Below are 10,592 nucleotides of genomic sequence, written 5' to 3' on the forward strand. Positions count from 1 at the left end.
TTAGACATTTATGTCTCCCTTTAAGTCCATATTGACCGTCGTGAACATAAATTGGTCCACATTGGACCAACAAAAATGTTACAAAGATAAGTTCTGATTTTTTTAAGGCCAGTGTACAAACATTATAGATTAAACATAACATTACCCATTAAGCCCCATGAATGAAAAAGTATATAAAAAAATGTTTACAGAGAAATTGACGTTGAGGATGACAAAGTGAAGCACATGTATGTGTCTCTTTTATTGCTGAAAAATGGTACACTTTTTTTTCCGAGCATGCCAACTGAATTGGGCAATTGTTTTTTAGTGGAAGTTATACTTGGAATCCCTTAAATGAAAGATGTGACACTATATATAGGACACCCTATAACTGACTCTAGATTCTTCAGAAATCAAATCATACCCCATTATATTACAAGGTCCAAAAATGAGTGTGGAGATACGTAGTAGGAGACTTTCTTTGAGCTGAAATCACTTCCAGAGATGGACAGCTTCACAAAGTGCTTCCAATGAAGATTCAAATATTAAAAAAAATACTTTGTGAAGTTTGACTTCCTCCGTAGTCCTAATAATAAACATATTGTCACAATTTTTTTTCCAGGTTTGTTAATGAGGATAATCCCGTTTAGGGAAAAGAAAAAAAAATGGAGTACCATAAAAGTGTAACCAAGAAAGGGAAAGGGAATATAACCTCAAATAAAAAAAAAATAAAAAATAAAAAAAAACAAGTGATACAGAAACGACACAGGTGAGTTAATTCGAGAGAGAATACAATTTAATTGTTGTATTTTTGTATGAAAATATTCCATCTGTGTTTCAGTACAGTCACAATCTGCTGATACTTGCTTCAATAAAACGAGTATCGTATTATATGACCTTTTTAAAGACTTCATAGGTTCGTGAATTAAACTACTTGTTGGCAAGAGTAACACGTTCTATATATCTCCAAAAAAAAATATAAAGATGCTTGTGGTTATTTTTTTTTGGTGGCAGAGAAGCAAAAGCTCACAAACAGTGGAGCGAGTGTAGCTTCTGGGACTTGGACAAAGAGTACAAAATTATTGGTAACGAAAAGATTCACTTAGATTATTGCAGGTTGGTATGGCCCAAGTTATTATGACTTTTTACAAAGCAAATGAAATCTGAGATTACATATGCAAATGGCTAGTCCGTACTTGAATGATTCTTGTACCAAAACCCTGTTTAAAACGCTGCATCATAAAGATTTCTATTTTGGATGTCTCTGTCAGTGACACACCACTAATTTATAGACTCGTACTCTAACAAGTGGGGCTAGGGCAAAAGTAAAAATGAAAAAAAAAAAAAAAAAACAGAAATAAGTAACAAAATCTAGACTAATAAGTTTACGATTTAACTCTTTATTTATATCTAGGTTTTTTTTGTTTAGTGAAGAGGAAAGATGCTAGGTACTAACCTTACAAGCCATTTAATCGTTATCTCATAGAATGCTCATCAAGCTTTCTCATAAAAATAAAAAATTAATGTGCCATGCATTCATATTTGCTAACACTGTGAACTACCGTAATAAAAAAATAAGAATAAATATTACTGTGGCAGAGACGTTTCAGAGAACGTAAAAAGAATGATACAAATGTAAAAATAATTTGGACCCATATTCCATATTTTCTACTCATTGTTCACGATAGAAATAAAAAGAAAAAGAAAATGAAACAAAGTACCGTAATTAAGGAGCCGCCGCTTTCAGTAGATCATCCCAGGAGGCCAGTTTCACCCTAGGTCGGTTTTTCAAACCCCCGAGCCATCTTTCTTCAGAGTCTATTTTCTCCCAAGCACTAAACGGAACGACCCGAGTTTTTCGTTTTTCAAGTAATTGGACAAGACCCTCTCTGCCAGGCTTCGGTGAGCTCAACGGGGACACCAACACACCCCGCTCCACATCTTCTGATATGCTCGCCACCTGTCGCGATGAGCGATTTCATGTTAATTAGCCTAAGAGAGAATTTGAGGTTGTTGTAGCTAAAGATGTTTTACATAAATAAAAAAGGAACTATAGGACTCACAGTTTCTTCAGCGCAGTAAAGGTTCGTACCAATGATTCCCGTTGGTCCTCTCTTCAACCATCCACACACGTACAAACCCTTCTCGAGCAGTTGAACATCTTTGTCTGTGTCACTAACTACTCGACCATTGATGTTTGGAACTATACCTAATATATAACAGCACTGTTTAGAAACAGTGTGCGAGATTCGGAGTGTAAAACATGAACCAACATAGCTTGATGTTTTACTCTCTCTAAGAGGGGGTCGAGTTCAGGCTTCGATCAAGATGTCTTGATAAAATTGAGAGGTCAGATTATACCTCTCCGATGGTCAAAGGGCAAACCGTCAACCGATCTTGATTTGTATCCGATGCTCTTCAATACCAAGCTACAGGAAGAGAATATTCTACAGTCAGAGCTTCACTCCAAAGCAAATGAATGTGGCAATAAACCGAAATAAAGTAGAAAAAGTTTTTTTTTATCCTCTTTTAAAATTTATCAGGCATCGAAATAATCCACATAGCAAAAACAAACAGTAAGTACAGTGCAGCTTCTATTTTAACTAATGTGGAATGAGATCAATATCATGAGTATAAAAGAGCAGTGCTTGATTGGGTATACAAATAGTGATAGAAGTAAGAGATCAAAGGGATACTCGCCCAGATTCGATGTCTTCAAATTTCCCAGTGCCGACAGCTATCTGGTTTCCTGGTTCACTGCCTACAAAGCAAGGATGGATCAAGAGATCAGTTCGGAGATGCACTTAAAAAAAGTAAGAATACTTCATTCTTCGTTTACTTATTCCTTTACAAGGTCAACAAATAAATGATTAATAAGATGTGTGGTTTCCTGTCTACATATTTAGAATTCCAGAATTGTAATTAGCTAACACAGAGCAACTTACCTTGAAGAACTGTTTTCTCGAGCCGAACACCAGACACGTGGGCACCTCTATCACATGATTCCAGAAATCTATCGGGTTTCCGAAAGAAGACAAAATGTAGCTCGCGTTGATTGCAGCTCGGCTTCGAAGGTGCTGAGCTGGCAGCCTTGGTAAGCAACTCATAGACCCTTCTCTGGATTCGACTATTCTTCAGCTCTTCCTTGCATAATACATCAGTAAATAGCGTAAGAGAAAAAAACGCGAAACATTGAGACGCCTAGCTTAAATTTTTATCAGACCAAATATGGGTACTGTTAGGCGTATTGAGAGAGACAACGATTTACCTCATCTACTGAAGACTTAAGCAGATCTGCTTCCTGTATGTGCACAGACAGATTTCTGATACCTGGAAGAATATCCCAAAAGTCAGGCAATTTGCAGGTAATGACTACTCGTACAACCAAATATCAGAAATCATCACATTTTAGACAAGAGACATATATATAAGCTCAATCCCAATACTTGAATGAAAGGCAAAGTTTCCAAAGAATATACCGAGAAGTTCACGAAGTTCTTTAGTGGTACATGCTGCTTGGACTGGACCTCGCCTACCCACCAAATACACTTTCCTAAGACAGCAAAAACTTCAGTAATATTTTGAGAATTTATCAACTGCAATAGAAGCTAATGTGTCTATCTCGTAGCTAACAAGACAATAGCAAGAAAGAAACCTTATATTGCTCTGTTCAAGAGCAGCCAAAGCATGGCTTGCAATATCAGTCATTGCCAACTCTGTTGTTGGCCTTAATAGTATACGAGCAACATCAAGAGCCACATTTCCCTGAAATTAAACATAAAGAAGCCAGATAAGCAATCAATTCCAGTTTAACCCTCTCTCCACTGAGGCTACTTTGTAGCGAACAGCCACGTTTGAACATATACTTACACTTTCCAGCTTATACGATGTTTGGAAACTGAAAACCAGTCATATATAACTTACTACCTTCCTAAATAGTTTATGGAAGCTGTACATACCTGACCAAGAATTACAGCTGTATCAGTGTTCTTTAAATCGGGATCAAGGAACCTGCAATCAGGATGGCCATTATACCACCAAACGAATTCTCTAGCTGAGTGTACCCCGACCAAATCCTATCATAAAAATGACAAAAATAATGGTAGAAGATAAGATACAAGTAACAGAAACCCTAACCCACTTGTGAAATCATGTAATGGTCACAGAGAAGAAAGTCGGTATCAAGTTCGAGGAACATACTTCTCCCGGAATGCCCAGAGCTCTATCACTTTCGGCACCGTAGGAAAGCACAACCTGCTCTCAATCCAAATTTCATCCAACAAGGGAAAAAAAAAAACAGGTCCAACAAAATGAAAGATCCAAACCAAAAGAAATACCAAATCGAATCTGAACTAGAAACCAACCGCATCATAAAGCTTGCGAAGCTCAGAAAGGAAAACGGATGATCCAAGAGCTACGTTTCCGAAAAAAGAGCAGCGCTCTTGTTGAGCAACCCGCGTAAACTGGTTGATCACAACCTGTTGCAAATTTTCTGATAAACTAAGATAAATTAAAAAGAAATTACTCAGCTCAAAGAGACTCAAAATGACAAAGTACTGAACTGCTCAAACACTAGCTAAGTTGAGTTTGAGTCAATTGAAACTATGAAATAACCTTCATTAGTTTTCTTGACATTACAGTACAGCTATTATATACATATATGCTCGTGCACACACACACACACACACACTAAGCTGACCTTTGTTTCTGGATGATCGGGAGCTACGCCAGAGCGGACTAATCCAAAAGGCGTCGGCAATCGATCTATGATATCGACCTCTGCTTCTCTGTGAGCTTTAAGCACCTGAAGCGACAATTTTTCTTTGATTTTCTCGGTATCTAGAGAGAGAGAGAGAGAGAGAGAGAGAGAGAGAGTACCTTCTCGGCAGCGTAGAAACCGGCTGGACCACTTCCGACGATGCAGAGCCGAAGAGGGCGGCGAGATGACACGACGGACGAGAATGCTCGATGGACAGACATTTTTTGCAAGATTGTATAGGCGTCTTTGGATCCGAGAAATGGTCGGACACAACCGTAATTCTAAACCTAGTTCCAGCGAACGGCTTCAACGATGAACCAGTCTGGAGTCTATCAAAGATGTGGAAAACAAATATATTATGGACTATCACAGAATATGTCTCGGTCTGCAAAATAAACCGAGTATGCATTCCCTAGAGACTCTTAACCTAGAGCTCTGATACCATCCTGTCACGTCCCGGGGAAATGAGGTGTGATTATTGAATAAAATTAAACACAAATAAACTTTACATAACTATCCCACGGTGCATACTCAGTTATTTACTTTACAAGTCTAAAGATAAAAGAAAGAAAACGAAAAATAAAACCAACTTTCGACATTTGATAGTCTATCCAGTGAAAACCTTCAAACTCTCGACCACACTTAATCCCGAGGTCTTCCTAACCCTTCTCCTTCTCACATCCTGATTATAAAAAAAAATTGAGGGAAATAGGGGTGAGCCTGAGGCTCAGTAGGTGCTATAGTAATGGCTTGATTTTTAAAAAGATTTTCGAAAATAATACTTACTTTATAATAATATTCTTGTCACGCGTAAATCACCATACACGTACAAGTATAATAATAGTCTTATACGTGTAAATCACCATACACGCACAAGTATAACTTGCAGGAATGTAAATTGCATGAATGTAAATGATAGAAATGTAAATGACGGAATGCTGATGCTAGAAATGTAAATGCAAGAAATGCAATTGAATTTAAATGTGCACCTACGCCCATTTAAACGTATACTATTTCCTGAGATCCTGTCAACATAACTCGTGACAGTCCTCTCATCAGAATGGTGCACTCTCCACACCCTTATATATATATATATATATATATATATATATATATATATATATATATATATATATATATATATAACGATTGCAATATCCGCTTCATATATATACGTTCCCGGCTCTATCAGGATATACAAAATATTTTATTTCGCAAATACGGGATATATGTATAATATCGAAAATATTCTCAACTTCATTATCAGATATCCTGAGATGAAGTTCCACCACATTTTCTAAGAACGGTTTAGGTTTCGTGGCACGTTCACAACCATTTTCATTTCGAAAATAATATATACTTGAGGTCAAACCGTAAAATCAGGAGAGAAGGGTTATAATAACCTACCTCGAGAGTAAGCGTCTATGTCGCTCTTCCACGAGACGTTCGCTCGTCCTGTGAACCTGAACGTTCACTAAAACTGAGAATCCGGACGTTCACTTACTCCGTGAACCCTCTAAACAACTTTCAGTCTTGAGTCCTATCACAGTAAATCAAACCGATCCTGAATCAGAATCCTATGAGTAATCCACAATACTCAAACTCAAACGTACGATTTAAAAGAATCGTAGAACCCAAAGACATATCATCGGAACAAAACTTCAAACGATATGAGAACGTGTAAATTCGAACGAAAAACTACGATCAATCTCAAAACCGAGAAATAATTCTAATAAGCAAGCTCGTTCTCCTTTGAACGAATCTAATCTCATTTCTATAACGAAATCTGAGAATAACTCTAGTTAAACACGTATCGTTTCTTCCTTTCCGAATTCCAAAGAACGTAATCAAACTTATTATCATTATTAAGCTCGCGTAACCGAGAACCCGAACCGAGAACCCGGACGTTAAATCAAAATCGAATCTTAACTCTCGAAATCCTTAAACGAGCTTAATCATAATAACGAATAATCCATTTTTTTTTTCTCTTTACAACTTACATCGAGACGGTCCTTAAAGTAAAACATATTAACGTACTAACTTGGCACGATTCGAATACAATAATCTTAAACGTCATAACTACATAAAAACGTCAAAATAATTTCTCTAAATCTAGACAGACGCTCCACGAGTCACTGAGCCAAAACCGAACGCCGTTATTCACCCGGTCTCGGCTTCGCCTCGTCAACGCTCGCGCGTAGCTCCGTCATTTCCCGGCCTCGTCCTTGCCGCCCCGAACAGCTGTTTTGGGCTCTGCGTAGCCCGCCTATACCTTACCTAGACCCTCGACCAGAACAACTCACACGAAAACAAAGCTCATCAACCATATCAACATCAGAAATTAAAGCCAACATCACACGGCCAAAATAACAACCTCACGGCCAAGTCCAAAATTCACGTCCAATTTATCCAAAAAATCAAACAATCCATCTTACACATAATCTCGAGCATACCATCAATCCAAGAACACCAAAACCATCTCAAAATCACTAAATCACGTCCAGAATATTAAAACCCCCAATTCTCAGATTCTCACAAACCCTAAGTACCCAATTTTCGTCCAAAATCCAAAATTTCACCAAGAATCATACTCAAAACCTCCAAAAAGAATTTCAAACCAACCTTAATATCACGAAATCAAGTTTGGGTTTTGATGTCTTACCCAATTTTTCCGTGGATTTGGACTCTCCGGGGTTCTCTCTCTCTCTCTCTCTCCCGGCGTGTTTTTCTCAGGCGGCGGCCACGGCGAGGTCGCGACGGTGGCGCTCAGCTCGGCTGGGATGCGCGCGCGGTGGAGCTGTGATGGCGCGCGAGGGCTGAGCGAATAGTGAGAAGAAGAAGGTGAGGGAAGGATGATGGTGGTCGGGATGGTAATGAAGGATGGTTCTCGTTGCTGGAAATATTTTTTTCTCTGTTTTGTGCAGGTATCGCACGCGGCAAAAGGAAGGAGAAGAACTCGAGAAGAGAAGAAAATAAGGAAAAAAGAAAATGAAAATTTCCTTTTATATGAAAACGAGAATACTCTATTTATTCATCAAGTCCTTCGGTTCATCACCGACCCCTTTCGACCCCGATTCCAAGTTTTTATTTCAATTGAGCCCGGAAAAACATGACAACCACGTCTTTGTCACAAAATTTTGTGACTTCAAACATAGCCGATCGAATTTTTAATTTCAAGTTTCGAAACCGAGAAAATTATCGTTCGTTTTCGATTAATTCAAATATATTCAAGGTTTCTCGAAATTAATTCTCATCCTTGAGAATTTATTTTCTTGAATTAATTTCCGGAACATTTCCTCATAACTAATTTATTATTCGCGATGAACTCAATAAATCATTCATTTTATTCCGAGATTTCTCCTTACCTTAATATACTTAAACTAATTCAATAAACGTGTTATTCCAACCAAAAAATGATGGAAATGATTCTTAGAAAATTAATCACATAATTTTCTCGTCCTTTTGATGAACTTAATTTACAACATTAAGCTTAAATTTCGAGTCGCTACATTCTGCAACGCGGGTACGTAGGCAGCTCAAAAGAAGCACAGTCACACTCCCATTCACCTCATTCTCTCTTCAGAGAACACCTCTGATTAGAGAAACCTCAACTCGAAACTTTCGAGTTCACACTGTGGGCTCGGGTGCGGCCACTTGATCCGGCATTGGGTGGAACCGTCCCGAAACTTTAAATCGTTGCTCATTTTCGTGCGACAACAAAAGAGAAGATTTACATTACAAGCCTAGACGGATGGCAGAAGTTGAAGGAGAAGGCAGAGCTGACCAGCGGAGGTTGACGTCGGAGAAAGTGCTCCAGTCCCGTCGGAGATTGTGTGTGCTTTGGTTTCGAAATGGCACAACCCAACCCAACACAACACGGATTTCTTAAGTCAATAACAGTTTTACCCTTATCAATTGCTAACCTTATTTCTTTTTTTTCTTTTTTTATTTCCTTTCTTGAATTTACAGAAATGCCACGAACATAGTGGAGCATAACATATGATGAATTTCTTCCAATTCTTTCGGGTAAGTAGCAGAGTATGACATTTCCATTTCAAGGTTGGAATAAAAATAATGTCTTTTATGAATAGTTTAGTTGTTTGTAATAGTATTAGAAAATTAGATTTTTTAGCTTTCGTGGTTCTACTTTCTGCGAACGTAGTTTTGTAACTTCTTTTTGTTGTAGTGCTATCTATACTCGTACAATGTAGAACTCTAGTTGTAAAAAAAGCTTGTTCTGGGGAAGCTTTGATTTAATGTCATGTTAAGTTCTTTTCTTTATCTTTTCCAAAAAAAAAAAAAAATGAAGATGCATTGTTGTTGTGCTTTTACTTCAGAGTTCTTGAAACATCACATTAGGTTATTTTTAGTCTAATTAATTGATTTTCCAAATAGTCTAATTAATTGATTTTTCAATAAATATTGAAAACTATTTGACATGATTTCTCAAATCAACACACACACTTATGAATTCGTATAATAAAAAAAAATGTTATATATCACATACCTACCATTAGTGCTGTTTTTTTTAATATCATAAATAGAATTTCAATTGAATACCGAGAAAGACCGACAATATCTTATAGTTCGTTTCAAACCGAAATCTAAACATCGGGGGCTATCTTCCAATTTGTAAATAGATGGCCCTTTGAATTGTGAAATATTGAATAGGTTGGAGAAAATTTTCAGTTTGTAGTATTTTATTAATGTTCGTTCCTAAAATACCAACTTTTACACACAAAAAAAAAAACTAATTCTAAATGATATTGTAAACAAAGCTAAATAAAACTATAACATTAAGACAAATAAGTGGGTATAATTTACATAAAAATTTGAAAAAGTATATAATATATATGGCTAAAACCTTTGAATGAAAGACGTAGAGTTAATTCTAACAACCAGTTATCCCAAGTAATATCGTGAGTAAAATTGAGATTTAGGGCTTCGAGGCCCAATATATGTTTAGGCATCTTTTGGATCCAAGAAATGGTTGGAGAAAACCCGAATCCTAAACCTAGTCCTTGTGGAGTGTGGTTCTGATTTCCGGACTGTTTGCTTCGCGTAGGTTCTATCTTTATGTCCACTATTTGTTTGACGAATGAGATTATTTTAGAAGTATGACCTCCTAGATAATTTAGGATCGAAATTCAATGTGTCAAAATTAATCCAAAATTATGACTTCCTTATATGTCTTGGTAAAAAAATGTCTTTAATGAAATATCTTTTTATTTTGCTTATGTATTTACTTAATATATTGATATTTTTTATATTCCCTCAAGACTTATTTTTCGTTTGGTCTGTGAAGTTTAAAAAAAATGAATGATTTTTTTTTTGAAAATGTGGAAAAAAAAATTCATTTGAAAAATTTGAGAAATCGTTTGAAGCTTTATTGACATCTTTATCTTTTTATTGACAAATATGTGAATAAATCTTCAAACGATTATGAGAATTTTTTTTAAAATTTATTGAAATCATTGTCAATAAATTTTTTAGATGTCAATAAATCTTCAAAGAATTATGTTGAAGATTTATTGACATCCAGAAAACTTATTGATAAAGATGTCGATAAATCTTCAAAGAAATTCCCATAATTTTTGAAGATTTATTGACAAAGATGTTAATGAATTTTCAAAATTTCCAAAAAAATATCCTAAAATGAAAGAAAGATAAAATGATTAAAAAGACGCATAAATGAATCAGGACAATACTTTAATATCCTAAAAAAACAACAATGTTACTGTGTTCCATTCCCGTCAAACTTTCATATAATTTAAGACTTGAAAAAATGAACCAAACAATAAAGTTGCAAGACAAAAAAAATGTATATATATATATATATAAATAAAGATGTAGA

General features: G+C 36.1%; 1 protein-coding gene across 4 annotated transcripts; it reads right to left on the bottom strand.

Annotated features, from left to right (window-relative positions):
- Positions 1-229: 229 nt before the first annotated feature.
- Positions 230-7,703, bottom strand: LOC149400816 (NADPH:adrenodoxin oxidoreductase, mitochondrial-like). 4 transcript variants are annotated; one of them, XM_089612423.1, is made up of 16 exons: positions 7,401-7,703; positions 6,146-6,278; positions 4,858-5,067; positions 4,679-4,783; positions 4,344-4,457; positions 4,180-4,233; positions 3,939-4,055; positions 3,635-3,744; positions 3,459-3,532; positions 3,248-3,309; positions 2,925-3,123; positions 2,680-2,740; positions 2,341-2,408; positions 2,043-2,188; positions 1,701-1,939; positions 230-565 (listed from the first exon to the last, which is right to left on the bottom strand). In XM_089612423.1, the coding sequence occupies exons 3-15, from the start codon at positions 4,957-4,959 to the stop codon at positions 1,706-1,708; spliced, it is 1,446 nt and encodes a 481-aa protein (XP_089468549.1). In that variant the 5' UTR covers positions 4,960-5,067; positions 6,146-6,278; positions 7,401-7,703; the 3' UTR covers positions 230-565; positions 1,701-1,705. The 4 variants fall into 4 exon arrangements, with proteins under 4 accessions (XP_089468549.1, XP_089468544.1, XP_089468546.1 ...); XM_089612418.1 differs by lacking the exon at positions 230-565 and having other exon boundaries at positions 1,605-1,939; XM_089612420.1 differs by lacking the exons at positions 230-565; positions 6,146-6,278 and having other exon boundaries at positions 1,605-1,939; positions 4,858-5,025.
- Between the last annotated feature and the right edge of the window lie 2,889 nt (positions 7,704-10,592).

Source organism: Urtica dioica, chromosome 4 (assembly GCF_054948205.1).
Source record: "Urtica dioica subsp. dioica isolate 48M chromosome 4, U.dioica_male_clone48M_v1_H2, whole genome shotgun sequence".
Lineage (NCBI taxonomy): Eukaryota > Viridiplantae > Streptophyta > Magnoliopsida > Rosales > Urticaceae > Urtica > Urtica dioica.

Coding starts and splice junctions, on each gene's coding strand:
- LOC149400816 (XM_089612423.1), bottom strand. CDS start 4,959: ATGTCTGTCCATCGAGCATTCTCGTCCGTCGTGTCATCTCGCCGCCCT. Junction 4,234..4,343: donor TTCGCAAGCTTTATGATGCG/GTTGGTTTCTAG, acceptor GATTGAGAGCAG/GTTGTGCTTTCCTACGGTGC. Junction 1,940..2,042: donor TTTACTGCGCTGAAGAAACT/GTGAGTCCTATA, acceptor TCATCGCGACAG/GTGGCGAGCATATCAGAAGA.